The 27,878-nt window shown below is 39.3% G+C and overlaps 3 protein-coding genes across 5 annotated transcripts in view; 1 reads left to right on the top strand and 2 right to left on the bottom strand.

Annotated features, from left to right (window-relative positions):
- LOC307156367 (uncharacterized protein) overlaps window positions 1–27,878 on the bottom strand; it is a 1,306,365-nt gene that overhangs the window by 139,158 nt on the left and 1,139,329 nt on the right. The window lies entirely within an intron of this gene.
- LOC307156254 (uncharacterized protein) overlaps window positions 1–27,878 on the bottom strand; it is a 166,677-nt gene that overhangs the window by 69,182 nt on the left and 69,617 nt on the right. The gene's annotated exons all lie outside the window — the stretch shown is intronic.
- On the top strand, window positions 786–27,641 carry LOC307156408 (uncharacterized protein). 2 transcript variants are annotated; one of them, XM_079867739.1, is made up of 3 exons: window positions 786–1,017; window positions 26,147–27,104; window positions 27,190–27,641. In XM_079867739.1, exons 1-3 carry the CDS (start codon window positions 960–962, stop codon window positions 27,266–27,268), a joined length of 1,095 nt encoding a protein of 364 aa, XP_079723865.1. In that variant the 5' UTR covers window positions 786–959; the 3' UTR covers window positions 27,269–27,641. The 2 variants fall into 2 exon arrangements, 1 of the variants encoding a protein (XP_079723865.1); XR_013820707.1 differs by lacking the exon at window positions 27,190–27,641 and having other exon boundaries at window positions 26,117–26,242.

Genomic DNA, 27,878 nt, shown 5'->3' with positions numbered 1-27,878 from the left:
TAATTTTTAGTTGTATGATCATTGTCAGTTTCTGTACATATGTAACATGTTAATGATGAAATTACTTTATTGCAATTAATAGTTATTATAAAGTCGAACTATACTTAGATTCACATATTATGTGTTGTAGTTATTTGCCTGAAGAGGTTCGTAAAGATAGGTTATTTAATTATTTTGATTTATTATTGATGATTTATGTTGTATTGTGAGATAGCCTATATTTCAATATAGCAGTTTTACAGGCTTTTATCATGTATCCTGACTCAAATAATGTGTTTCTAACAGCAAACACTCAGAATAAAGTGAGATGATCTGCTGATGATCCTGAATGGCTTGTTGAATGAGTGTTGATAGTCTGAGGCTCATCAATACTAACAGATCTGCTGACAACACTCTTTATTTCATGACAATAGTTCCTGTTTTCACCTCATTTATTATGCTGATGTCTTCAGATCTCCTGTAAATTGACACTTAAAGCTCATTTCATTGGTGTCAGCAGACTGAGGGGATTTGTTGGCTACTTTATGTACCTTTTATTTCTGTTTTTATGATTTTGTTCTGTTTTTCTTCTTACCATTATTTATATTTGGTAGAATTAAAATTATTTATATTATTTTCTATATTTCTAGATACCTGTATTGTAATGAAGAAGCAGAATATTGTTAGGATTAGCAATAAAAATAGGCTAATTAATGAATTGGCGTCAGTTACTGTACGAATAATAGATAGACAGACATAAATGCTTAGAAGTGTCATTTATTATAAAAACAAACTCAGTGATTTATATTTTTGATTTTGGCAGATCAGCTCCTCCCACTGTAATCACATCATCAGTGAAGCTCCTCCCACAGTAATTCAGCAATAAATGCTGTAAATTCCCATAAGCTATAAGTGAAGACGAGCATCAGGAAGAGCTGAAATCTGCAAAGACTGAGTTTATTAAAGAGGACAGAGAGAACATGAGTGATCCAGAACCCTGCAGAATGAAACACACTGAAGATCCTGAAGAACAAAGAGGTTGGTGTTTATTCTTCATTCATTCATGATGCTGAAGAACATTCATGTTAGAAACATTCAAGCACTTCATCACATTTAGATAAACAGTTCAACTATGAAACGGTACAGAATGTTCTGGGTTTATTTTCAACAAATGGTCAGTAAAGGGAGGTTTGAGACCTTTTTATATTGATTGTCAACATCAGATCAGGCTAAATACTGTTTTAACTGTTTTATTTTACATTTATTTTATATCTGGTTCCCAATTTGCAACAACATTACCAGAATTTTAGTCATTTTCAACATAGTTTACAAAATGTATATTTTTAGGAATAGTCAGTAAACACCAAGTTGTTAAAGTTGTATTTGTCAAATATCATACAAGTTATTCATAGTTATAGAGATTCTTCTTACAGTAACTTTGGTAACAGGGTTGATGAATAGTCAATGCTACAGTTTGTGTAAAAACTGAGACAATGGATTGAGATTATTTTCTTGTCTTCCCATCATGCAGTAGAAAGAGCCTAGATGATGTCACTTCCTGAGTGTAAATGGTAAATGGTAAAATGGACTGCATTTATATAGCGCTTTCACAGACCCAATGGCCACCAAAGCGCTTTACAATATTGCCTCACATTCACCCATTCACTCACTCATTCACACACCGACGGCGGTGTCAGCCATGCAAGGCGATCCAGCACGTCGGGAGCAGCTGGGGTTAGGTGTCTTGCTCAAGGACACCTCGACACTTGGTCAGGTGGAACCGGGGATTGAACCACCAACCTTTCGGTTTGTAGACAATCTACATGAACCACTGAGCCACTGCCGCCCAGACACTGCTGAGTGTCTCAGTTTTAAGAAATACTCTTTTTTTAAAATCAGGAAAATCATGTCAGGAGTAACAGGGTTGAGTGAAACATGTAGGACACAGATAAAGATAATAAAAATTTTTAATTTAAAAATAGTTAAAGCCATGGCCACTCAACACATTGAGCTTGTGAAGTTTCTACAGACACTGCAACGGCCGTGAAATGACGGAAATAAATTTAACATACAACAAATAATAATAATAATTCAAAATGTTTAAATAAACAATCCCCTCCACTTGAATGCTAAACGCTTGTGTTATTTGTCACAGGTAATTCACTTGAGCTTGTGTTTCTGGTGTCCCACTTTCACATGCGGATGAATGGAAGTCAGTGCAAGGAAAAGTCTAGTGTGAACGGCCATTAATAATTAAAACGGTTTTAGTAAAATGTAATATCAATCTCAAAGTTGGTGTCAAAATGGCAGTATTGTATATTTTAATGTTAATATCATGTTAGATAATTGTGTCATTGATCAAATATGTTTAATAGTTCTTGCTAAAGAAACATGGGATTCGTGCCTATAATGTTTTAAAAATAATAATTGGAAGATAAATTTACCTCATTCATGGAAAGACATGTACCGTATTTTCCGGACTTATATATATAGTCAGGTGCAACTTATACAGTGCTATGCATAAGTTTAGACACCCATACTAAAGTTGACTAGGCTCTTTGCACCCAATGCAGTTTGGTTTTAGGGCTTATCATTCGACAGAGACAGCAACATGTTATTTTTTGGAAAAGGTTAAATCAAATATGGACAAAGGAGGGATAGTGGGAGGAATATTTCTAGATCTGCGTAAAGCATTCGATACAGTTAACCATTCAGTTTTACTGCACAAACTTCATGCATTTAATTTTTCTTCAAAGTTTATTAGTCTTATTAACTCTTATCTTTTATCTCGTTCCCAAAGTGTAAGAATTGACCAATATAGTTCCACCCCCTTACTATTATCAACTGGTGTTCCACAGGGTTCAATTTTAGGTCCAATTCTTTTTAGTTTATACATTAACGAGCTACCATCTTTGTGTAAGAACTGTGACACTTTGATGTATGCAGACGACACAGTTATTTTGGTCTATGGAAAATCTACAGAGGAAGTTGCATCTAAACTAACTGAGGCCATGTCATCGATTTCAATCTGGCTTGAACAATCCTGTCTGCAATTGAATATATCTAAAACAGTTACCATGTTTTTTTCTAAAAACAATATAAATATAGAACCTGAAATTTTTATATCTGGAGAAAGGTTACAGGTCGTCACAGAATATAAATATCTAGGATTATATATAGATTCAAATCTCAATTTCAAAACTCACATCAAAAAAGTTAGTAATAGGATTAAGTTCAGTCTAGTCAATTTCAGATTCATTAGAGATTTCCTTTCAACAGAAGCTGCTAAATTATATTTCTTTTCCATGATTTTATCCCACATAACATATTGTTTAATAAGCTGGTCCAATACTCACTCTACAACAATAAAACCATTAGAAAGATTATACAAACAAGCATTAAAAATATTGGATAAAAAAACATATCACTACCACCACTGTAGTATTCTGAGGAAATATCAGTTACTTACTTGGGATAATTTAATTAAATTCAAAAACATTTGTTTAATTTATAAAATTAGATACGGCTTAGCACCTCCTCCACTATGTGATTTTATACATTTTAGATCCAGTGAGGTTAGGGTAACTAGAGGGGCAGTGAGGGAAGACTGCATCATACCCCGGAGAAAAACAGCTTTTGGTCAGGCCGTTTTCTCCGTAAGAGCAGTTCAGCAATGGAACACTGTGCCGGCAACCATTAGAGAGTCCTTGTCATTCTTTTCATTCAAAAAGAATGCAAAAAAATGGCTTGTAGAGAGCCAAACCTGTGGGCACTAATGTTTTATGTGTGTGTATTTAAATATTATATTATTATTTTTATGTATTTGGTAACCATAATGTGTTGTATGCAATTATTTATTTTATTTTTTTTCTTGTGATTTTGTACTTGTGATTATTTTTAAAGGTTGCCTTGTTTAAATCTGGCTGGGGGACTACCGATGAAAATTAGCACTTTTGAGTCATATTTTTGTGTCATATTCATATCGTTTTCACTGTGCTGTATGTAAAATTAGCGTTACCTTGTCTTTATTTGAAAAAATTGATTACAGCACGGAATTACCAGATTACTGAGAGCCCTGTTACAGTGTTTAGGCTACCTTCTTTTTATTCACATATTCATATATTTCTAAACAATTACTTTGTGAAAAATACTGTAATAGGATTGCAAATTTAAGAAGTTGCCATCTAAAGTATAAAAGCATGTTTATTTTTAAAATGTGTTTTATAATTTATTTAATATTGATTATCCCTGGAGGCTTAACCAAAGTACTCCAGCCACTCGACATCTCTGTGAACCGGAGCTTTAAGGCAGTCTTGCGTCACCTGTGGGAAGAGTGGATGGTGGATGGAGAGCACAGCTTTATGGCAACCGGGAGGATGCGCCATGCAACTTTCCAGCAAGTCCTTGGATGGATCGACACAGCATGGACTTTAGTGACAACCGAAACCATTCTGTCGGGATTCAGAAAGGCTGGAATAATTGGAACTGATGCCGAATCTGACGACAGCCCCGCAGAAGAGGAGACAGCGCTTCATCTTCCTCTGGAGTTGGCGGAGTTGTTCAAAAGCGACACAGAGGATGAAGAATTCAACGGATTCAGTGACGTGGAATGAGATCGCGGGAGCTTGGTGAACTTGCTTTACCGATAACTGTTGGACTCGCTGGCTTATGTTAATTTAGCCTATTCAGCCTCCTGGGTATGTTCTTTATGCTATTGTGTATCTAACTGTTAATGTGTTACGTTAACATACACCTATTCAGCCTGTTTTTCTGTGTGCTATTGTGTATCAGTAGCTGAATAACTTAAATGTCTGTCTGCTTTAATAACTTACCCTCTGGGGTCTGAGCTGTTTTCTGGGCCCTGGCAGGGCTCCAGACTAACTTTTTTTATTAGGAGCGCTGTAGCCCCTGACTTAAAATTTTAGGAGCGCAAGCAGAAAATTTAGGGGCACACCTTAAATCACCTTGCAATGCAATTATTCACATTTTCCCCCAAAATAACTGTATTACTGACAAATGCTTTGATAATAAATAGCCTTAACGTACAGAAATTACAATGTGCAGTTTTATTTTAAGTTCACAGGGCTCCAGACTAACATTTGAGGGCAGCGGCACTAAGTTCTACAGAAAGTATTTGGTAGCACTGTGGGATGACAAAAGACTGAGCTTAATTTGAGGTGTATAGATAAAGTTAACTTTAATTATTATCATTCATAATGTCTTAATATTAATTCAAAAGCAAAATGAGTGACAAAATAGATATTAGGGAGTGAAAATAGCCAGTAAGCGTCCTCTGCAGCTATGTTTACAATAGTAATTTAATCTTTATCTTTTTTTTTTTTAAATAAGTGTGAGTTTTCCTACTTCTTGAAACTTTTAGTTTTATAAATAGGTACAATCTTTAAAGGATGAACAAAAAATGTTTTGGTCAACACATTAAAAATAACATTTAAATATGATAATATAGTTTTGAAGTGCTGGAAAAATATGTGTAGGCTACTGTTATAACCACAGTATACCATAGTTACAGTTAGTGTTACTACAGTAAATCCAAGGTGAATGTTGCTGATCTGTGGACCTAAAGCCTTCTATAACTTGTTCGCTCATTGCACGTTTCTCCTGGTTTCCACGTCAGCGCTGTTTGATCTGATATGGTTTATAACAGAGAATTCTGCGTCAAATCTGAATGTTTCTCACTGGATCTCGCAGCAATGTTATTAATTCTGTCGCGAACTCAATGGATTTCTTCACTGGATCTCCACGATGTAACTGTTTCGCGTGATCGCGATCGGCCCGCGACTGGCGAGAGGAGCTCTGCGCTGTCTATTATTGGTTCGAACTATTAAACGGTCTGTGAAGCAGAATGAGTACTGAGTAGCGCAGTTTTTTTCCACTTTCATTTTGTTTTTATTTATTAACATGTCACGGCATACTCTATGCTTGAGGCTGAGATTGAGTGTTTAAACTGCGAAGTGCCTGCACTGTCTGCAAACTTCGTTTTCCCCGCAGTTCTGGGGTAGCGACTGCAACATTCGCAGCTCATGGAGTTCATCTCCTTACAGTACCTCAACCAGCTGAATTCTCGTAGCCAGTCTTCCCGAAAATAGTGGGTTCAGGCCTTTATCACCTTACAAACCTCTGACTCTGAATCATCATCATCCGACTGTGTCTGTCCGTGACATTGATATTTGTCTCCGTCTCCTTCCCACGGACGTTTACGCGCGCTCGATTATCTCTAGGACCCTCCCCCCTCCACACATTAGCCAGTTACAGTGGCCATTCCCTATTCTTCTCACACTCATTGGCCTGCCACACATTCCAGATTCATTGACGCGCCCCTTCCACGTTTAATGTGAAAAAATAAAAAAAATAATTACTGGTCGCACATGTGCGACTGGGTGTAAAATTCAGTCGCACACTCTCAAATTTTGGTCGCAAAATGCGACCATTTGGTCGCAGTCTGGAGCCCTGCCTGGAGGTGTTCTGACATGCTCTGACATTTGTGTTTATTTCTGTTACTTGTGACATTTTCATGGCTAAAGTCTAATTACACTGTATTCAGCACAAACTCTGCTACAATAATATATCAGCAGCATGTATGTAAAAGTTTGTAGTTTTGAGATAATGACATTTATGCGTGGTTTGTGAAAATACAAAAAAAAAATCTCTCTGAAATAAGGCCATGAAACCCATACTGATTATTTCTTCACTTTTGGAAATTGTATGACGTAGCCTAGAATATTTGCTCTAAAACTATGTGAAAATCACCCTGACTGCTCATTCAGAGAAGACAATATATTGATTTAAAATTTTTACGACGTGTTTTGTGTGAGAAAGCTTTATGCGGGAGGTCATTAATATGTATGGCTTTTCACACCTGAGAAAGACAAAGACCCTCCCCTAACGGCCCTATTAGGAGCTATCAGGCACTGTCATTCTGAGCAACCTTTCACCTTTCATTTATTTACAACACAACATAATCCAAAGATACACAACAAATGACAAAAAAAGCACTTAATGAAAACAATGATCCAAAGAAAGAGACCTTTGTGCCATTCCTAAAAACATTGTACATACCTTTCATTTCCAAGGTGTTTGATTTTCACTTTACCATGTTCATGTACAGAGACTCGTGTGAATGTTGAAGTAAGCAGGACTCAGTGGTATCTGGGCCCTGAAAAAAAAAAAGTGAACATACTGATATCAAGAGAAAGGCCTGCACGATTTTTGGGAATAAATTTGAGATTTTTCTGGTTAAAATTGCTTTTTAAAATTCACAGAATACACACACACAAATGTTTCCAACAATATATAATATAATGAACACCAGGTGTGTTGTGCCTTGTAGGCATAGGCTATGCGCAGTGCTGCATAAAATAATAACAATAACCTATAGCAGCCTATAAATCTTCCAAAAGATTTCAGTAACAACTAAGCTAGAGAAGAATATATTGATTATCATGTTACTTCAAATTAGAGCCCGACCGATATGGATTTTTGGGGGCCGATGCCGATATTAACTCGAAAAGAGCCGATTTATAAGCCGATATTTTGATTTTGAAAATAAACTGGATATTAGACCCATTTCCTATAAACTGCACTTACACAATATTCAATAGCAAAATATCTGCCTGTTCTATGTATGTGGGCTGTATAAACCATTTTCCAGAAGGGATTATGTTAAAAAAAAGCCTTAGATTACAGTCTCAATGACTAAGCAATTGCACATCAAAAGTATATATTTTTTAATGATCAAAAAACAGTCTGATTTTAAACATTTAACACTTTTACTTACTTCCAGTTGAAGCTGGTTTTAACAGTCTGTGTACTGTAAATAAATTATAATACTAAAGTTAAAGTAAAAGAGCTATACCAAAACAAATTAAATATTCCACAAAACCATGTCAATGAATTGAAAATTAGAGAATCATTTTCAATCATCAGTTGCTGCCTGCCTTCTAAAACCTACTATTTAGCGATCTAAATCCATTATGTGACTCGTTAATGCTGCGGCTGAACGACAGTCTGCAACGTGTTTACTATTACTACTGTCTCTTTAAGAGCTGCGCGCAACGCGTCTAATATACACGCATTTAACAAGCAGATTTTCTCTCAATTTTCTCAAGTTTGCTTTCACTTTAGACATCACCGACTTTATGTAAACTTTGTGTGTATTTGACAGTATTAGCACAATAATACTCGAAAGATAACTTAGTCCAGTATCCAGGCGCTGGTAGACAGGCTTTTAGTGCATGTGAGCTTCACATGATGTACACGCTGAGAAACACATGTTAGAACAGCACATCAGCACGCGAATTAAATGTTTAACCGACAAGGCATCAAAGCACATGCAAATTATGAACTTTTATGAACTGCAGTGTCCCTTTTCGCTGCTTTAACATTTTATGTGAATATACGTCGCGTTGTTCAGTATGATGGGCGCTAGAATAGGAACTGATAGAATGCCCGATACTACGATATTTCTTCAAAAGCAGATCGTGGAGACATTTTAATCGTCCACGATCAAAAATCGTCATATCGCACACCCCTACCATGAACACACTTCACCGATGATCTCACTCGCGGATAACTGGTTCTCTCTGCCCGACTCTGTCTGGATCAGCAGGTTGCAGGATGTGTGGCGCGTTTATACCCTGTTGCCAACAGGGACGTGTAGAGTGCCCTCTGGTGGACAAACTATACAACGCCAACACTCATGACATGGTTGAAGGGTGTTTCGTCCGTTTTTATATTATTTTTGAAATATTAATTTATCGGCCATTACAAATGCCGATACTGATAGTTTGGAAAATGCCTAATATCGGCCGATAATATCGGCCTGCCGATAAATCGGTCGGGCTCTACTTCAAATGTTTCCATACGTTATGATGATATGAAATTAGATAATAGTAACCATAATGTTTTATATTTGAGCGCGATCGCGTTTGAATGTATCATATTTTGGATCGTGATCGCGCTCAAATATAAAACATTATGGTTACCATATATCCTACATATCTACGTTTGAGCAGATATCCACAAACACAGTAACAGTAAACACGGGTCTAAATATTATAATATTCACCATATATCTAGCAACAGTTCAACTGCAATGTGAAATTTATGCAACAATAACAATCTAATATGTAAGAATTTCTTACCTGTATTTCATGTCTTCAAATCGCGTTCTTCTTCTTCTGATGTAAATCCAACATAAGCTCACAGCGCGTCTTTCAAACTCGACGAAAAGCAGAGACTTGAAGTGTTTTGGTGTTTTGTTTTTGAGGTAATGAGCGCTATCGCCCATGTGGAGATTTGCATGTGAATCTCTTTTGCGCGAGTGGGCATGGTCAAATTAAAAATAATTAGGAAGCGTTTGAGAATCTGGGCATCTTGTTGGTTTTATACAAATTACTTAAACAGAGAATATTTGTTTTCAGTTTGAATCATATCATTTAAAAGTACACACTTAAATGTTTATAAAGGTATATGGCTCATAAATGTGTGACAAGTATTCGCTGAGTTTTGTTTCAGTTTATAGACGTGCTCAAGAAAAAAAGTTCACCGCGACGGAGAGGCAGAACGCACACCCTGTCTATTTTCTTTATTTTACAAAAGCACAATGTTTTGATTTGATTGTAAGTGGACACATACAAAAGTAGAAATATCACAGATTCTTTTTTTATATTTCTTTTTTCTGTATGACCATAAATGACTGATAAATTTAAGTTTATAGTGCTACAATGTGATGAAAATCCAGCAAAACGCGCGGGCACGGGTTAATGTCTGTTTAAATAACTTGTTATTGGTCTTGGATTTTGTTAAATCCATTTCTAAATAAATGCGACTTATAGTCCAGTGCGACTTATATATGTTTTTTTTCCTCGTCATGACGTATTTTTGGACTGATGCGACTTGTACTCCGGAGCGACTTATAGTCCGGAAAAATACGGTAATCAATTAAAAAAAGGCATCAAATTATTACAATATTTTATAACAGTTGTCTACTTTCTACTATTACATCAGGGCTCACTTTCAGGTCCTTTCACTTTGTAGCTGCCTGGTTTAAGAAAGGTTGGACTCTTCGACTGATGATTCTCACACACTTTATTTGAATGTCCGTCATCACATACGATCACCGTCAGACACCATTGACTCGTTGAGAATCAACGTAAAAGCTTGTACAAAAGAAAAGAAAATACCAAAATGAATAAACCTTGAAATTAACATACATCAAAACCAAATAAATAAAGATTAAAGACTTAAATATACATAAACAACAAAGCAACAACCAACAATTAATCTTGATACAAAGAAAATAAATCAAAACAAAACAAAGATAGCAGGAAGTCTATAACCGTACCTTGTTCTCCATTTAAACCAGGAGCTAAATCCTTTTAAACTCCTTGCAAACCGTAAACCTTTGATACCACAAACATGTACGTCTGGGTCTCGTTCCATACTGAAATGTTTGGACCATATGCGCATTATATCCGCTCACGCGGGCGAACGTCAAAATAAAAGACCTCCGTTACCATAACACAAATGAAACCCAATATATAAAAAAATAAATACCATACAAAAAAAATAAAATAAAAAAAATAATAATAATTAAATTTAAGGACTATATTATTTACATACTTTCAAAACAGACAATATAACAAAGTCATTAACACTCCCACCAAATTATGAGTGCAAATCTCACACCAAAATGTACAAGCACGAGTAATTTCCCTTTATCCTTTTTTTTTTTTTTACTTTTTTTTTGTTTTTATACTTTTTTCCTTTCTTTTTTTTTTTTTACAATTTAACCTCAAACCAACATTAAAAATTCCAAACCATGAGTTAAGACATTAAAATGATACTCATTGACCTCTCAATCTCTCAATGGGAAATGTTCGAATGAAGAACACTAATGTCCCTCCATTAGTAAAATTAGTTTTTGCACTGGTCTTTCAATTACGGACGGTTTGCTAACACGCTTGCCCTTTGCATTAAGCTTCGGATCGCCTAGAAATATCTTAGCTCTTCTTACAAGTCCATCATCGCTAGAAATAGTTTCCTTTATTCTGCCAAGCCTCCATTCGTTTCTAGGCATTTCCTCTTCTTTGACGATAACAAGATCATCAACTTGAAGATTTCTCTTAGACACATTCCACTTCTGTCGGGCAGCTATATTCGCAAGATACTCTTTGCGCCAGCGACTCCAAAATTGTTCCGCTAAATACTGCACATGTCTCCATCTTTTCCGTGCAAATACATCCTCCCTAACGAAATTTCCTGGTGGAGGCAAAGCAGTAGTCGATTTTAATGTAAGCAGATGATTTGGAGTGATTGGTGCTAGACTTTGAGGATCAGTCAGGCAATCAACAGTGAGCGGCCTATTATTCACAATAGCCATTGCTTCATACAAAAAAGCTCGTAAGGAGGAGTCATTTAACCTTCCCGGATGAAGTGCAAGAGTAGCATTTAACACAGATCTGATTGTTCTAATTTGACGTTCCCACACGCCGCCAGCATGACTTGCATGCGGTGCATTCATAACAAAATCGCACTGCTTCTCTGATAAGAAGGTTTTCACTCTTTCCACATCCATTTCCTCAAGTGCATTCTTTAACTCATTTTTTGCTCCCACAAAGTTACTTCCTTGATCGGACCTTAACTGCTGCACAGTACCTCTCATGGCAATAAAACAACGAAGAGCATTGATAAAAGAATCCGTTGTCATATCAGTGAGCATCTCAATGTGTACAGCACGGGAACTGAAACAAGTAAAGAGAAGACCATACCGTTTATGAACACTTCTGCCCTGCTGTATAAGAAACGGGCCAAAGCAATCCATGCCAGTATATGTAAATGGAGGCGATGGAACCACTCTCTCCATGGGGAAATCCGCCATTTTCTGTTCTTCAACTGGTCGCCTATGCTTTCTGCAAATTATACAACTCCTAATACAGGATGTCACAATCTTGTTGATTCCTGGTATCCAAAAGCCATTAGATCTTATCTCATTTACAGTAAATCCTTTGCCTTGGTGCGCAACTTTGTTGTGAAAGTGAGCAACAATCATTTCTGTGATCTGATGATTTCTTGGAATTATTATAGGATGTTTCACAGAATCTGGAAAGGTTGAGAGGCAAAGTCTACCTCCCACCCTGAGTAAACCATCTTTATCCATGAAAGGGTCAAGAGAGTACAATGCACTCCGAGATGAGATATTTCTTCCACTCTTAATCACTTTCAGATCATCCTTGTAGGAAGTATCTTGCAGACATTTGATTATGTGAAGTTCTGCCTTTTGACGCTCAAGCATAGTACTGAGATGATTAGATTTGTCTTTGTTAGCTCTCCTTAAAAGACGAGCTACAGCTCTGACTGCCTTTGACCAAGAAGAAAACTTTGAAAGAAGGTCTATCAAGCTCAGATTCCTTGTGCAATCAGTATTCAAAGCACAACATATTTTTACCTCTGGATCTCCAAGCAGAAGTTCAGGAACATGTTCTTCTGGTACAGACATTTCTTCATCCCACAAGAACTTAGGACCAGTGAACCAGTTTGAGGTGAATAACTTCTTCGCTGTTAAACCTCTGGATGCATGATCAGCAGGGTTTTCCTCTGTTGGAACATATTTCCACTGCTGGGGAGTCGTACTGAGATGTATTCTTTGCACTCGATTGGCAACAAAAGTGTGAAATCTGCGTGCCTCATTACTTATATATCCCAATACTACTTTGGAGTCTGTCCAGAATGTCTCCTTGACAACAGCATAGTCCAGTTCTCTCTTAAGCATACTGCTCACTTTACATTTACATTTACATTTACATTTATTCATTTAGCAGACGCTTTTATCCAAAGCGACTTACAAATGAGAACAATAGAAGCAGTTAAACTAGCAGTAGGACAACAAAATGCAAGTGCTATGACCCTTCTCAGTTTAAATAAACGCATTTTTTTTTTTTTTTTTTTTTTTTTTTTTTTTTAATAGAACAGAATAGAGTAGTAGAGAGAAAGTGTTAGTATTACTGGATCAAGTGCTGTCGAAAAAGAAGTGTCTTCAGCCGTTTCTTAAAAGTGGCTATGGACTCAGCCGCTCTGGTTGAGTTCGGCAGATCATTCCACCAGCAGGGAACAGTCATGGTAAAGGTCCGAGAAAGAGATTTTGTGCCTCTTTGAGATGGCACCACAAGACGCCGTTCACTTGCAGAGCGCAAGTTCCTGGAAGGCACATAAGTCTGAAGTAAAGAGTTAAAGTAAAAGGGAGCAGAACCAGTGGTTGTTCTGTAGGCAAACGTCAGTGACTTGAATTTGATGCGAGCGGCAACTGGCAACCAGTGCAGTTTTGTGAGGAGAGGAGTGACATGTGCCCTTTTCGGCTCGTTAAAGACCACTCTAGCTGCGGCGTTCTGGATCAGTTGCAGAGGTTTGACTGTGCAAGCTGGAAGACCAGCCAGGAGAGCGTTGCAATAGTCAAGTCTGGATAAAACAAGCGCTTGGACAAGGAGTTGAGTAGCATGTTCTGATAGGAAGGGTCTGATCCTCCTAATGTTGTACAAGGCAAATCTACATGACCGGGCAGTTCTTGCAATGTGGTCTGTGAAGTTCAATTGATCATCAATTACCACACCAAGGTTCCTGGCTGATCTAGATGGAGTTATGGATGACGAGTCTAGCTGAATGGTGAAGTTGTGGTGAAGTGTTGGGTTGGCCGGGACCACGAGTAGCTCTGTCTTCGCAAGGTTTAGTTGAAGGTGGTGGTCCTTCATCCAGCCAGAAATGTCTGTCAGGCAGGCTGAGATACGATCAGCTACCGTCGGATCGTCGGGCTGGAATGAGAGGTAGAGTTGTGTGTCATCAGCGTAGCAGTGATAGGAAAAACCATGTTTCTGAATCACAGATCCTAGTGATGTCATGTAGATGGAGAAGAGAAGTGGTCCAAGCACTGAGCCCTGAGGCACTCCAGTAGCTAGATGTTGTGTCTTAGACACCTCACCCCTCCACGAAACCCTAAAGGACCTACCTGAGAGGTATGACTTGAACCATTGGAGTGCGGTTCCCGAGATGCCCTTCGTCTTTAGGATTGACAGGAGGATCTGGTGGTTAACTGTGTCAAAGGCAGCAGACAGATCCAGCAGGATGAGAACTGAGGATTTGGAGGCTGCTCTTGCCAGTCTCAGAGCTTCAATTACTGAGAGCAGGGCCGTCTCAGTTGAGTGTCCGCTTTTGAAACCAGATTGATTGTTGTCCAAGAGGTTGTTCTGTGTAAGGAAGGAAGAGATCTGGTTGAAAACAACTCGCTCAAGTGTTTTCGCGACGAATGGAAGGAGAGATACTGGTCTGTAATTCTCCAGATGTGCTGGATTTAGAGTGGGTTTCTTAAGCAGTGGGGTTACACGAGCCTGCTTAAATGCTGTGGGAAAGGTACCAGTGTGAAGAGAGGTGTTTATGATGTGTGTGAGTGTGGGTACAACTGAGGATGAAATGGCTTGAAGTAGGTTAGTGGGAATAGGATCAAGCGGACAGGTGGTAGGGCGATTGGAAAGGAGGAGATTGGAGACTTCTGTCTCTGAGAGTAGAGAGAAGGAGGGTAGAGAGTGCGTGTTAGCTGGAAAAGTGTGTGTGTCAATTTGTGGATTGCTAAATTGGCCGCTGATGGAGGTTGTTTTATTTATAAAGAATGTAGCAAAATCGTCAGCATTTAGTGTTGATGAAGGAGGAGGAGGAGGAGGGTTGAGAAGAGAGGAGAAGGTTTTGAAAAGCATGCGAGAGTCTGAAGAATTGTTAATTTTGTTGTGATAGTAAGTCATTTTAGCAGTAGAGATATTATCAGAGAAGGAAGAGAGGAGGGACTGATAAAGACCAAGATCAGTAGGATCTTTTGATTTGCGCCACTTCCTCTCTGCACCCCTAAGTTTCGAACGATGTTCCCGGAGAACATCAGATAACCAGGGGGCAGAGGGTGTGGCGCGGGCTGGCCTGGAGGAAAGGGGGCAGAAGGTGTCCAAGCAGGATGTTAAAGTGGAGAAAAGATTATCAGTTGCACTGTTAGTATCTAGTGTTGAAAGCTGATCAGGTGGAGGAAGTGTGGATGAGACCAGAGAGGATAGACGAGAGGGTGAGAGTGACTGCTGATCTCTCCTGTTGTTCGACTGCTTCTTCTTATAAGTACTAGCAGTTTCTTAGAATAAATACTTTAACTGGCTTAGGTCCCGCCCTCCTGTTTAGTCAAGCGAAACTAACCAGTCACGACGCACAAACAAAGTCACACGTGCGTTTTTACCATAGTAAAAACACGGTAAAACACACTTCCTAGCAACACAGCCGCGCTAAAATCTACTGGGAAAAGTAAACACTCACAGACTGCTGATCTCTCCTGTTGTTCGACTGCTTCTTCTGATAAGTACTAGCAGTTTCTTAGAATAAATACTTTAACTGGCTTAGGTCCCGCCCTCCTGTTTAGTCAAGCGAAACTAACCAGTCACGACGCACAAACAAAGTCACACGTGCGTTTTTACCATAGTAAAAACACGGTAAAACACACTTCCTAGCAACACAGCCGCGCTAAAATCTACTGGGAAAAGTAAACACTCACAGACTGCTGATCTCTCCTGTTGTTCGACTGCTTCTTCTGATAAGTACTAGCAGTTTCTTAGAATAAATACTTTAACTGGCTTAGGTCCCGCCCTCCTGTTTAGTCAAGCGAAACTAACCAGTCACGACGCACAAACAAAGTCACACGTGCGTTTTTACCATAGTAAAAACACGGTAAAACACACTTCCTAGCAACACAGCCGCGCTAAAATCTACTGGGAAAAGTAAACACTCACAGACTGCTGATCTCTCCTGTTGTTCGACTGCTTCTTCTGATAAGTACTAGCAGTTTCTTAGAATAAATACTTTAACTGGCTTAGGTCCCGCCCTCCTGTTTAGTCAAGCGAAACTAACCAGTCACGACGCACAAACAAAGTCACACGTGCGTTTTTACCATAGTAAAAACACGGTAAAACACACTTCCTAGCAACACAGCCGCGCTAAAATCTACTGGGAAAAGTAAACACTCACAGACTGCTGATCTCTCCTGTTGTTCGACTGCTTCTTCTGATAAGTACTAGCAGTTTCTTAGAATAAATACTTTAACTGGCTTAGGTCCCGCCCTCCTGTTTAGTCAAGCGAAACTAACCAGTCACGACGCACAAACAAAGTCACACGTGCGTTTTTACCATAGTAAAAACACGGTAAAACACACTTCCTAGCAACACAGCCGCGCTAAAATCTACTGGGAAAAGTAAACACTCACAGACTGCTGATCTCTCCTGTTGTTCGACTGCTTCTTCTGATAAGTACTAGCAGTTTCTTAGAATAAATACTTTAACTGGCTTAGGTCCCGCCCTCCTGTTTAGTCAAGCGAAACTAACCAGTCACGACGCACAAACAAAGTCACACGTGCGTTTTTACCATAGTAAAAACACGGTAAAACACACTTCCTAGCAACACAGCCGCGCTAAAATCTACTGGGAAAAGTAAACACTCACAGACTGCTGATCTCTCCTGTTGTTCGACTGCTTCTTCTGATAAGTACTAGCAGTTTCTTAGAATAAATACTTTAACTGGCTTAGGTCCCGCCCTCCTGTTTAGTCAAGCGAAACTAACCAGTCACGACGCACAAACAAAGTCACACGTGCGTTTTTACCATAGTAAAAACACGGTAAAACACACTTCCTAGCAACACAGCCGCGCTAAAATCTACTGGGAAAAGTAAACACTCACAGACTGCTGATCTCTCCTGTTGTTCGACTGCTTCTTCTGATAAGTACTAGCAGTTTCTTAGAATAAATACTTTAACTGGCTTAGGTCCCGCCCTCCTGTTTAGTCAAGCGAAACTAACCAGTCACGACGCACAAACAAAGTCACACGTGCGTTTTTACCATAGTAAAAACACGGTAAAACACACTTCCTAGCAACACAGCCGCGCTAAAATCTACTGGGAAAAGTAAACACTCACAGACTGCTGATCTCTCCTGTTGTTCGACTGCTTCTTCTGATAAGTACTAGCAGTTTCTTAGAATAAATACTTTAACTGGCTTAGGTCCCGCCCTCCTGTTTAGTCAAGCGAAACTAACCAGTCACGACGCACAAACAAAGTCACACGTGCGTTTTTACCATAGTAAAAACACGGTAAAACACACTTCCTAGCAACACAGCCGCGCTAAAATCTACTGGGAAAAGTAAACACTCACAGACTGCTGATCTCTCCTGTTGTTCGACTGCTTCTTCTGATAAGTACTAGCAGTTTCTTAGAATAAATACTTTAACTGGCTTAGGTCCCGCCCTCCTGTTTAGTCAAGCGAAACTAACCAGTCACGACGCACAAACAAAGTCACACGTGCGTTTTTACCATAGTAAAAACACGGTAAAACACACTTCCTAGCAACACAGCCGCGCTAAAATCTACTGGGAAAAGTAAACACTCACAGACTGCTGATCTCTCCTGTTGTTCGACTGCTTCTTCTGATAAGTACTAGCAGTTTCTTAGAATAAATACTTTAACTGGCTTAGGTCCCGCCCTCCTGTTTAGTCAAGCGAAACTAACCAGTCATGACGCACAAACAAAGTCACACGTGCGTTTTTACCATAGTAAAAACACGGTAAAACACACTTCCTAGCAACACAGCCGCGCTAAAATCTACTGGGAAAAGTAAACACTCACAGACTGCTGATCTCTCCTGTTGTTCGACTGCTTCTTCTGATAAGTACTAGCAGTTTCTTAGAATAAATACTTTAACTGGCTTAGGTCCCGCCCTCCTGTTTAGTCAAGCGAAACTAACCAGTCACGACGCACAAACAAAGTCACACGTGCGTTTTTACCATAGTAAAAACACGGTAAAACACACTTCCTAGCAACACAGCCGCGCTAAAATCTACTGGGAAAAGTAAACACTCACAGACTGCTGATCTCTCCTGTTGTTCGACTGCTTCTTCTGATAAGTACTAGCAGTTTCTTAGAATAAATACTTTAACTGGCTTAGGTCCCGCCCTCCTGTTTAGTCAAGCGAAACTAACCAGTCACGACGCACAAACAAAGTCACACGTGCGTTTTTACCATAGTAAAAACACGGTAAAACACACTTCCTAGCAACACAGCCGCGCTAAAATCTACTGGGAAAAGTAAACACTCACAGACTGCTGATCTCTCCTGTTGTTCGACTGCTTCTTCGACTTTAACAGAAACGACGGCAGCTGTTAACTCTAATCTGGGAATTGTTGTAACTTTAAGAGTTGCAACTCTTGATTTCCCAACAACCAATGCACAGTGAATATCTCCATCCTCATTTTTGAGTCTCAAATATGAACACTGACCATATCCATGGACACAAGCATCAGAAAAGTGGTGCAATTCAATTTGAATAGCTCTTCCAAAACTAGAGGGTGCATATGTTCGTGGTACATCTATTTTCTGCAGATGGTTTAAATCTCGTCTCCATCGCTCCCACCTTAAATTCAGTTCATTTGATAGAGGGTCATCCCATCCACTGCCACGCTTGCATACATCCTGCAGTATTCCTTTTCCACTCAACAGCACGGGTGCAATAAGTCCCAGAGGATCATAAATGGAAGCAACAGTAGACAAGATGCCACGTCGAGTAACAGGTTGATCCTTTAACTGAACTTTAAACTTAAAACAGTCCGATTCTCTTTCCCATTGTATGCCAAGAGTTCTTTCCAGGGGTAACTCGTCAAATGAAAGATCAACATTCTTCACATCAGAGATTCTTTCTGAGATGGGAATGCTATCCAGCACTACTTTACTGTTTGACACAAATTTGTGGAGCCGTAGGCCACCTATAGCACAAAGCTGCCGTGCCTCATCTGCAACTTTAACAGCTTCTTCAGCATTCTCCACACTGATCACTCCATCATCCACATAGAAATTTCTTCTCACAAACTGTGAACCTAGTGGATACAACTCACTGTTTTCAGTTGCAAGATGTTTCAAACCATAATTTGCGCACCCTGAGGATGAGGTGGCACCAAAGAGATGAACCTTCATGTGAAACTCACTTGCAGGCTGGTTGAGATCGCCATCTTTCCACCATAGGAAGCGCAGGAAGTCTCTATCAGATTCGTCGACATGAAACTGGTGGTACATTTTCTCTACATCACACATGAGTGCAACGGGATGTTGACAAAATCGAATCAAGATGCCATTTAGACCGTTTATCAGGTCGGGACCTTGAAGCAGGAAATCATTTAAAGAATACCCCCTATACCTGGCAGAGCAATCAAACACTACCCGCAATTTATCTGCCTTTTTTGGATGGAAGACACCATGGTGCGGTATGTACCAGGTTTCTCCCTCCTTGCCGCTGTCACGTACTTCCTCCGCATCTCCTCTCTGCAAGATTTCATTCATGAATTCATCATAACGTTTTTTATACATCTCATCTTTAGTCATCTTCCTTTTGAGATGGTTGAGTCTGATAATGACACCTTGTTTATTGTTTGGTAAGTTAGGCCTCACTTTAAAAGGAAGTGGCATTTGGTAATGGCCATGAACATTCCTCTGTATACCTTCCTTTAATTTCTCAAGAAAAAGGATGTCATCCTGGGAAACCTTTGCACTCTCTTCTTCAGTGTCTTTAAAATCACTCTCAAGGACACGAATGACATCACCTGGCGTGATAGAAGGGAGCTCCTTAACCGCAATGCGGTGAGACAATCTATTGATTTCAGGTAGATCAAGGTGTGGTGAAGAACAACCTACTATACTCCATCCTAAGTCTGTCTGAATGGCGTAGGGTTCATCATCACCTCCCACAATTACTTCTCTGGGGATCATTGACCTTGAAAAATTGTAACCTATTAAGAGAGCAACATCACAGTTCTGTAATGGAGGTATCCTGTCCGCAATGACAGTGAGATGATTCCAGTTTTTAGCGACTTCACAAGTTGGAATATGGCTACGATTAGCTGGTATGCAGTCTTTGGTGTAAGCGGGTGGTAAATCAATATAATTATCAGATTCGTATGCTCTCACTTGGAGTCCTGATACTCTCTCACTCTGCAGGATAGTATCTTTTCCAAGCATGGTGGTAAGCTTCAATCTTACTGGAAACGTTGTTGCCTGTAGAGCATCGCACACTTCTCTGTCGATAAACGTAGTATCACTCTGAGAATCCAAAAGTGCATATATCAGCTTCTCACAACTTGGATTTTGTTTTACAGATACCCAGACAGGTACAATCATTGAAGTATAAGCATTTCGCTCTTCCGCGTTTACACTCAAAGTCACTGCATTCATTGTACCATCAGGGTCACTTTGAGTCTGAACTGCAGAAGATAAAGTCTTTACCACTTTCACAAAGTTGTCGTTGTGTAAACTAGTTGGATGCTTCCTTTTACAGGTATTACAAATGAGACGACAACGACACTCCTTTGCACTGTGACCAGACTTCAAGCATCCATAGCAAAGCCTCTTCTCTTGAATAATTTTCCGTCGCTCCTCCAATGGTTTACTGAGAAAGCTGAAACAATTGTCAAGTTGATGGTTATCTTTCTGGCAAAGCATACACAACATTTTATTCACTGGTTTGACAGCTTTTTGACTCTCGATGTTTGCGTGAGTGGTGAAAACTCTAACTCTGTTTCTTGTAGTTGTTTTCAGATTTGACTTTTCAGTGAAAGGTTCTGCAACGTGAAGAGCATGAAATGAAGTAACTGGGTTGCAAGCAATCTCTGCTTCAGTAGACACAAAAGCAGCAAATTCTTTAAAAGTGGGATACTCGTGATCTCCAGAAAGAGATTGTGTGACTTGACGATTCCATCTGCCAATTGCCCAATCTGGTAATTTCAGCACAAGTTTCTGATTTTCTTGATAATCATTTAAAATTTGAAGGCCTTTGACATGTGGCATGGCATCTTGGCATGCATTTAAAAAGTCAGAGAAGGTTTGAAGACCAATGGCATCCTTTTGATGAATTTTAGGCCAGCTTGCCAGCTTTTCTCTGAACGCTTTTTGTATCACAAATGGTTGGCCGTAACGATCGTTCAGTCTGCTCCACGCATCTTTATAGGCTTCATCATCTGCTCTGAAGAATGTTCCTTCCAAAGCTTTCCTAGCAGGACCACTCACATAGCCTACTTCTTGAGGTAAAACATCTTATCAGCAGGAGAGACAGTTTTCTTGTCAATAAGTGCAGAAAAGGATTGCTTAAACTCAATGAAATGAATGGGGTCACCAACAAAAACAGGAGGCTCTGGCACCGGTAACTTACTCATGGTCAGGCCATCTTGAAATGCTTGAACAAGAAGCGGTATATCAGTTGCTGATGCTTCAACTCTCTCCCTTTTAGTTTCATGACACACCCTTTGAAACGTTTCTTGCTTTTTCACATTTGTTTGAGAGAAATCTGATTCTGATCCGTTTATACTGCTACAATCTTTGGACAAGTTAGTCTTCTCTTTCTCAACCTCTTGATTATAGACTTCTAGTTTAGCTTGAGCTGCTTTCAGATCCTTTTGCGCTTGAATCTGCTCTAGTTCCTTCAACTCGATGTCAAGAGCCCTTTTATGTTGTTCTTCTAACTGCTTTATCTTTTCTTTTTGCTTTGATTCTTCTAGCAAAACATTATATGCAGCTTGCTTAGCTGCCACTTCTGCCGCAGCGTCTACACGTTTGGCTTCTAAGCTTGATACAACAGAGCGATGACTAGAGTAATTACTAGTTTTCTGACTAACTCGTGAAACCGTTGAACCAAAGATTGAATGGGCATACTGATGGTCTAATAAGGTACGAAGACGACTTCTCTCCCTTTCACCATCAAAATCTCCATCTAAACCTGTTATTCTTTCATAAATGATTTTAATGATGTCAGCTGTAACTGCTTCACAAGCATCCATTTTTCTCCTCATTTCAATAGCAGGTGATACACGCTCTCTAAAGTCTTTGTAAGCACTCAGAACTTTGTTTTTGGCCGCCTCCAAAGTATCAATCAAAATAGCTAACTGAGTCCCTAGTGCGTCTGATTTAAGATGCTCACGTGCACTACGAGCTTCTATTTTCCATTGATTATATAAAGATACAACCTTTTTCTCCTTCTTTGATAGCTCTTCTTGCTGATACGCTAACATTTTTTCAGTAGGGACATGCGTGCGCTTTGAATGGCGTGTACTCTCACTTTGAGTTTCTACATGATGGCTCTCAGTTTGCCTATCTGCCTCCTTTGCACCTGCATCTGATTTTGACATTTTCAGTTCACCAAATTACATAACATTATTCACATTTAAAATTCAAATCAATTTGTTGAAATATGTTCAGCAAGTTCACTTTAGCCACATGTGCTGAAACATAACCCTTAAAAGTGAAACTCGTTTGATACACTTTAGTCCATTAATATACGATCTACACGCGGCAATGTTCATTCACCCTTTAAATCAGACACGAAAAAATGAGAAAAGATTTCTCTTCAGAGCTCATTTCATATCTTTGTCTTTGGTACTCACTGCGATCCACCAAACAATTTGGAACAGTTCACTTCCCTTAATCAGTTCATTAAATCGCTCCAACTGCTGCCCGTAGGTTTGTAGAGCCGTCCTCTTGAACTTCACTTGAAACTTGATCCATATAGAAAACAGTCAATCACCTAACGTTAGTCCACGACGAGCGCGCCGACATAAGTTCCTCCATCAACCATGGCGTTCCTTCAAGCAGTACAGCGGTTTGATGATGGCAAGCTTTTACTGTAGCTGCCTGGTTTAACCCTTATGTGCTGTTGGGGATGTTTTCATCCACTATGGGGTATTTTTGAGTCTAAATTTGGCTATAACTTTTTCTGTGTTTCAGCAAATGGAATGATTTTTGGTGACAAATCTTATTTTGACACATATTTTGGGAAAATGCTTTGAAATTTTTCAAAAACTCAACAGTACACTGTGGGCAAATTTACTACCCTTTCGTTATGTTTGTGGCTGAAAACAGCCACTACTTTAAACTGCTGTAAAAATTTATCAGATAAATATTTTTTTCAAATTTTTTTGCATAAATCTATTAATCAACCTCAGTCCTGCTCAAAAATACTAAATGTTTAAAAAAAATCAGGATTTTAACTCTTTAATTGCCAAATTTGTAAATGATGTCACTGATTTGGGAAAAAAACACACACAAAATGACTCATTTTCAATATAAAATGTGATTGTGGACTGGATTTTTTTTTACCTTTTATCACAGTCTTGGACATGTCAAAGATTAGAAACAACATTGGTTTTGATGCATTGTTAGTTTTTGTGCAGCATCAGATTTTAACTTTTTCTCCCTCATTTACTGTTCGTGGCTGTTTTTGCCCCATTGACTTCCATTATAACCACATTTTTTGATTGCAAAGCCATGACACCATATAATCATGCATTTTTGATTGTTGGTGGTTTTCCCTGTTGGGAAGAGGTAAAATTTGTAATTTTTACTGTTGATAACCGGGTGGCACCATTAACCCTATAGATAGGCCTGTGCCAAAAAAAGCTTAGTTTCTGGCTTTTACATGGAGTTATATGGAGTATAACAGCATAATAAAGTGTGTGTGTGTGTGTGTGTGTGTGTGTGTGTGTGTGTGTGTGTGTGTGTGTGTGTGAACTCACCTTGATGCGTCTGAGAAAATCAAAATATGCACCTCAGCTCTCAGAACTGCATGGAGTAAACAAAAACAAAGTAAGTGTATTTATGCACCTGCTGCCTTTTGATGGTGAGAAATGCAGACTAAACAAAAACAAAGCAAGTGGATTTAAACGCGTGCATGCAAGCCTGCTGGTCATTTGATGGTGAGAAGAGCAGCAAGCAACATGAGAAAGGGCTTGACTTGTAGTGAAGTTTTAGAGATGATGATGTAGCCTGACCCCTCCAGCGAGCTGCAGGATGTTTCGTCTTCTCCCTCTGACACCACAGACTCAGGAGAGTCAGATCCTGATTTGGATGTGGCACCCTCATCATCCTCTCTAGCTTCCACTGAAGGCGAGGAGGATTCGGAGGATCCTGGATCTGGGTGGATTGGGAGAAACGGCGAAGTGTGGTTTTCCACCAACGCGGAGACAACTCCCTTTCTTCAGCCTGCCAGTGGCGTGACTCCAGGGCCGACGCGCTATGCCTTCGCAAGGGTCCAGAACATGGATTCCGTGTTCAATCTGTTTTTTACGGAGGAGATGATTGACCTCATTGTCAGCATGACTTGCGTCAACACATACATGTTTGTACAGTCATACAAACATGTATGACTATGCCTTGTGATGGCATAGCGCGTCGGCCCTGGAGTCACGCCACTGGCAGGCTGAAGAAAGAGAGTTGTCTCCGCGTTAGTGGAAAACCACACTTCGCCGTTTCTCCCAATCCACCCAGATCCAGGATCCTCCGAATCCTCCTCGCCTTCAGTAGAAGCTAGAGAGGATGATGAGGGTGCCACATCCAAATCAGGATCTGACTCTCCTGAGTCTGTGGTGTCAGAGGGAGAAGACGATACATCCTGCAGCTCGCTGGAGGGGTCAGGCTGCATAATCATCTCTAAAACTTCACTACAAGTCAAGCCCTTTCTCATGTTGCTGGCTGCTCTTCTCACCATCAAATGACCAGCAGGCTTGCATGCACGCGTTTAAATCCACTTGCTTTGTTTTTGTTTAGTCTGCATTTCTCACCATCAAAAGGGAGCAGATGCATAAATACACTTACTTTGTTTTTGTTTACTCCATGTAGATCTGAGAGCTGAGGTGCATATTTTGATTTTCTCAGACGCATCAAGGTGAGTTCACACACACACACACACACACACACACACACACACTTTATTATGCTGTTATACTCCATATAACTCCATGTAAAAGCCAGAAACTAAGCTTTTTTTTGCACAGGCCTATCTAAAGGGTTAATGGTGCCACCCGGTTATCAACAGTAAAAATTACAAATTTTACCTCTTCCCAACAGGGAAAACCACCAACAATCAAAAATGCATGATTATATGGTGTCATGGCTTTGCAATCAAAAAATGTGGTTATAATGGAAGTCAATGGGGCAAAAACAGCCACGAACAGTAAATGAGGGAGAAAAAGTTAAAATCTGATGCTGCACAAAAACTAACAATGCATCAAAACCAATGTTGTTTCTAATCTTTGACATGTCCAAGACTGTGATAAAAGGTAAAAAAAAATCCAGTCCACAATCACATTTTATATTGAAAATGAGTCATTTTGTGTTTTTTTCCCCCCAAATCAGTGACATCATTTACGAATTTGGCAATTAAAGAGTTAAAATCCTGATTTTTTTTTAAACATTTAATATTTTTGAGCAGGACTGAGGTTGATTAATAGATTAATGCAAAAAAAATTGAAAAAAATATTTATCTGATACATTTTTACAGCAGTTTAAAGTAGTGGCTGTTTTCAGCCACAAACATAACGAAAGGATGTAAATTCTAACAATGCACAAGGGTTAAGAAAGGTTGGACTCTTCGACTGATGATTCTCACACACTTTATTTGAATGTCCGTCATCACATACGATCACCGTCGGACACCATTGACTCGTTGAGAATCAACGTAAAAGCTTGTACAAAAGAAAACAAAATACCAAAATGAATAAACCTTGAAATTAACATACATCAAAACCAAATAAATAAAGATTAAAGACTTAAATATACATAAACAACAAAGCAACAACCAACAATTAATCTTGATACAAAGAAAATAAATCAAAACAAAACAAAGATAGCAGGAAGTCTATAACCGTACCTTGTTCTCCATTTAAACCAGGAGCTAAATCCTTTTAAACTCCTTGCAAACCGTAAACCTTTGATACCACAAACATGTACGTCTGGGTCTCGTTCCATACTGAAATGTTTGGACCATATGCGCATTATATCCGCTCACGCGGGCGAACGTCAAAATAAAAGACCTCCGTTACCATAACACAAATGAAACCCAAAAAAAAAAAATACCATACAAAAATAAACAAAAAAAAATAATAATAATAATTAAATTTAAGGACTATATTATTTACATACTTTCAAAACAGACAATATAACAAAGTCATTAACACACTTTATATTTCTCTCTTTGAATTATTTTGATGTACTGAAAATTAAATGTAATATTTGTTTCTTTCATGTCAGACCTGATGGAAGAGAGCGAGGAGAGTGAAGAACTGAGTGAAGTGAAGGAGGAGAGTGAAGAACTGAGTGAAGTGGAGGAGGAGAGTGAAGAACTGAGTGAAGTGGAGGAGGAGACTGAAGAACTGAGTGAAGTGGAGGAGGAACATCATGTCCAACCTGGAGAAAACCCTTTGAGTCGCTCAAAGACTAAAAATATTTTTTTAAAGAAAAGAAGAGCCAAAAAATCTTTCACCTGCACTCAGTGTGGAAAGAGTTTCACAAAGAAAGGAAATCTTGAGCAACACATGAGGATCCACACCGGAGAGAAGCCGTTCTCATGTGATCAGTGTGGGAAGAGTCTCACAACCAAACAAAGTCTTGAGCATCACATGAGGATCCACACCGGAGTGAAGCCGTTCTCATGTGATCAGTGCGGCAAAACATTTCTTAGTGCATCACACCTGAAGAAACACCTGACAGTTCATACGAAGGAGAAGCCGCATTCATGTTCTGTGTGTGGAAAGAGGTTTTCACTGCTGCCTAATTTATACACACACCAGAAAATTCACACTGGTGTAAGAGAGTACATGTGCTTTGAGTGTGAGAAGACTTTTACTACAGCGAACTGTTTAAAACGGCACCAGAGAATTCACACTGGAGAAAAACCTTACAAGTGTTCACACTGTGACAAGAGATTCAGTCAGTCAGCAAATCTGAAAACACATGAGAGGATCCACACTGGAGAAAAACGTTACAAGTGTTCACACTGTGACAAGAGATTCAGTCAGTCATCATCTCTGATAAAACATGAGAGGATCCACACTGGAGAGAAGCCTTACAAGTGTTCACACTGTGACAAGAGATTCAGTAACTCATCACATCTGAAAACACATGAGATGATTCACACTGGAGAGAAGCCTTACAAGTGTTCACACTGTGACAAGAGATTCAGTCAGTCAGCAAATCTGAGATCACATGAGAGGATCCACACTGGAGAGAAACGTTTCAAGTGTTCACACTGTGACAAGAGATTCAGTTGATCATCAGATCTGAAAACACATGAGAGGACTCACCCTGGAGAGAAACCTTACAAGTGTGATCAGTGCGGAAAGAGTTTCTCCTATAAAATTTACCTGGATCTACACATGGAGAAACCCCTTCACCACAGTCTGAGGAGAAAGAGAAAACTTAACATGGTTTGGACTAGGGATGCAAATTATCGATTAATTCATTAATCATTAATTGATTGACCTTATCGATTGATTAACGATTAACTGATAAGCGTCTATTTTCCTGAGAATGTAAATTTCTCACGGTATCAATAGTGTCTTTAACCCTCTGAGGTCGGCAATCACGCCGGCGTGATCTGCTCGGTTTTTTCCTTATCAGTTGAATTGAGACCCGAAATACTCTTTTGACTTTGATTTTACAAAACAAGTTTCATACATCAATCGATTCTGTTAAATGTGTATTATTTTTGTGTATACTCACAATAAAAACAAAGTGTTGTGCTTTTTGCCAAATAAAGAAAAATAAACACGAAGCGAGTTCTGCCTACTCTTCGTCAATGAAGTCAATTCTGAAACACTTCCGAAAATGAACTGTAACTCAGCGAATACTCAGTCAAACAGGCATATCCTCATATCCTCAAACATTGGAGTGTCCGTGCTCAACTAAGGCAGAGGCGACATCTATGCTGGTGAACCGAACAATGGTGTAATGATTCAGTTCGACTCCCAAGATGAGACGATGCTCACCCGACTGGCCAATAGGAACGTGGCCC

Source organism: Squalius cephalus (assembly GCF_949319135.1).
Source record: "Squalius cephalus genome assembly, chromosome: 1".
NCBI classification, from domain to species: domain Eukaryota; kingdom Metazoa; phylum Chordata; class Actinopteri; order Cypriniformes; family Leuciscidae; genus Squalius; species Squalius cephalus.
Note: the sequence above shows the minus strand (reverse complement) of the source record. Positions and strands in the feature narration are given on the sequence as shown.

Coding starts and splice junctions, on each gene's coding strand:
- LOC307156408 (XM_079867739.1), top strand. CDS start 960: ATGAGTGATCCAGAACCCTGCAGAATGAAACACACTGAAGATCCTGAA. Junction 1,018..26,146: donor AGATCCTGAAGAACAAAGAG/GTTGGTGTTTAT, acceptor AGGAGAGTGAAG/AACTGAGTGAAGTGAAGGAG. Junction 27,105..27,189: donor ACTGGAGAGAAACGTTTCAA/GTGTTCACACTG, acceptor AAACCTTACAAG/TGTGATCAGTGCGGAAAGAG.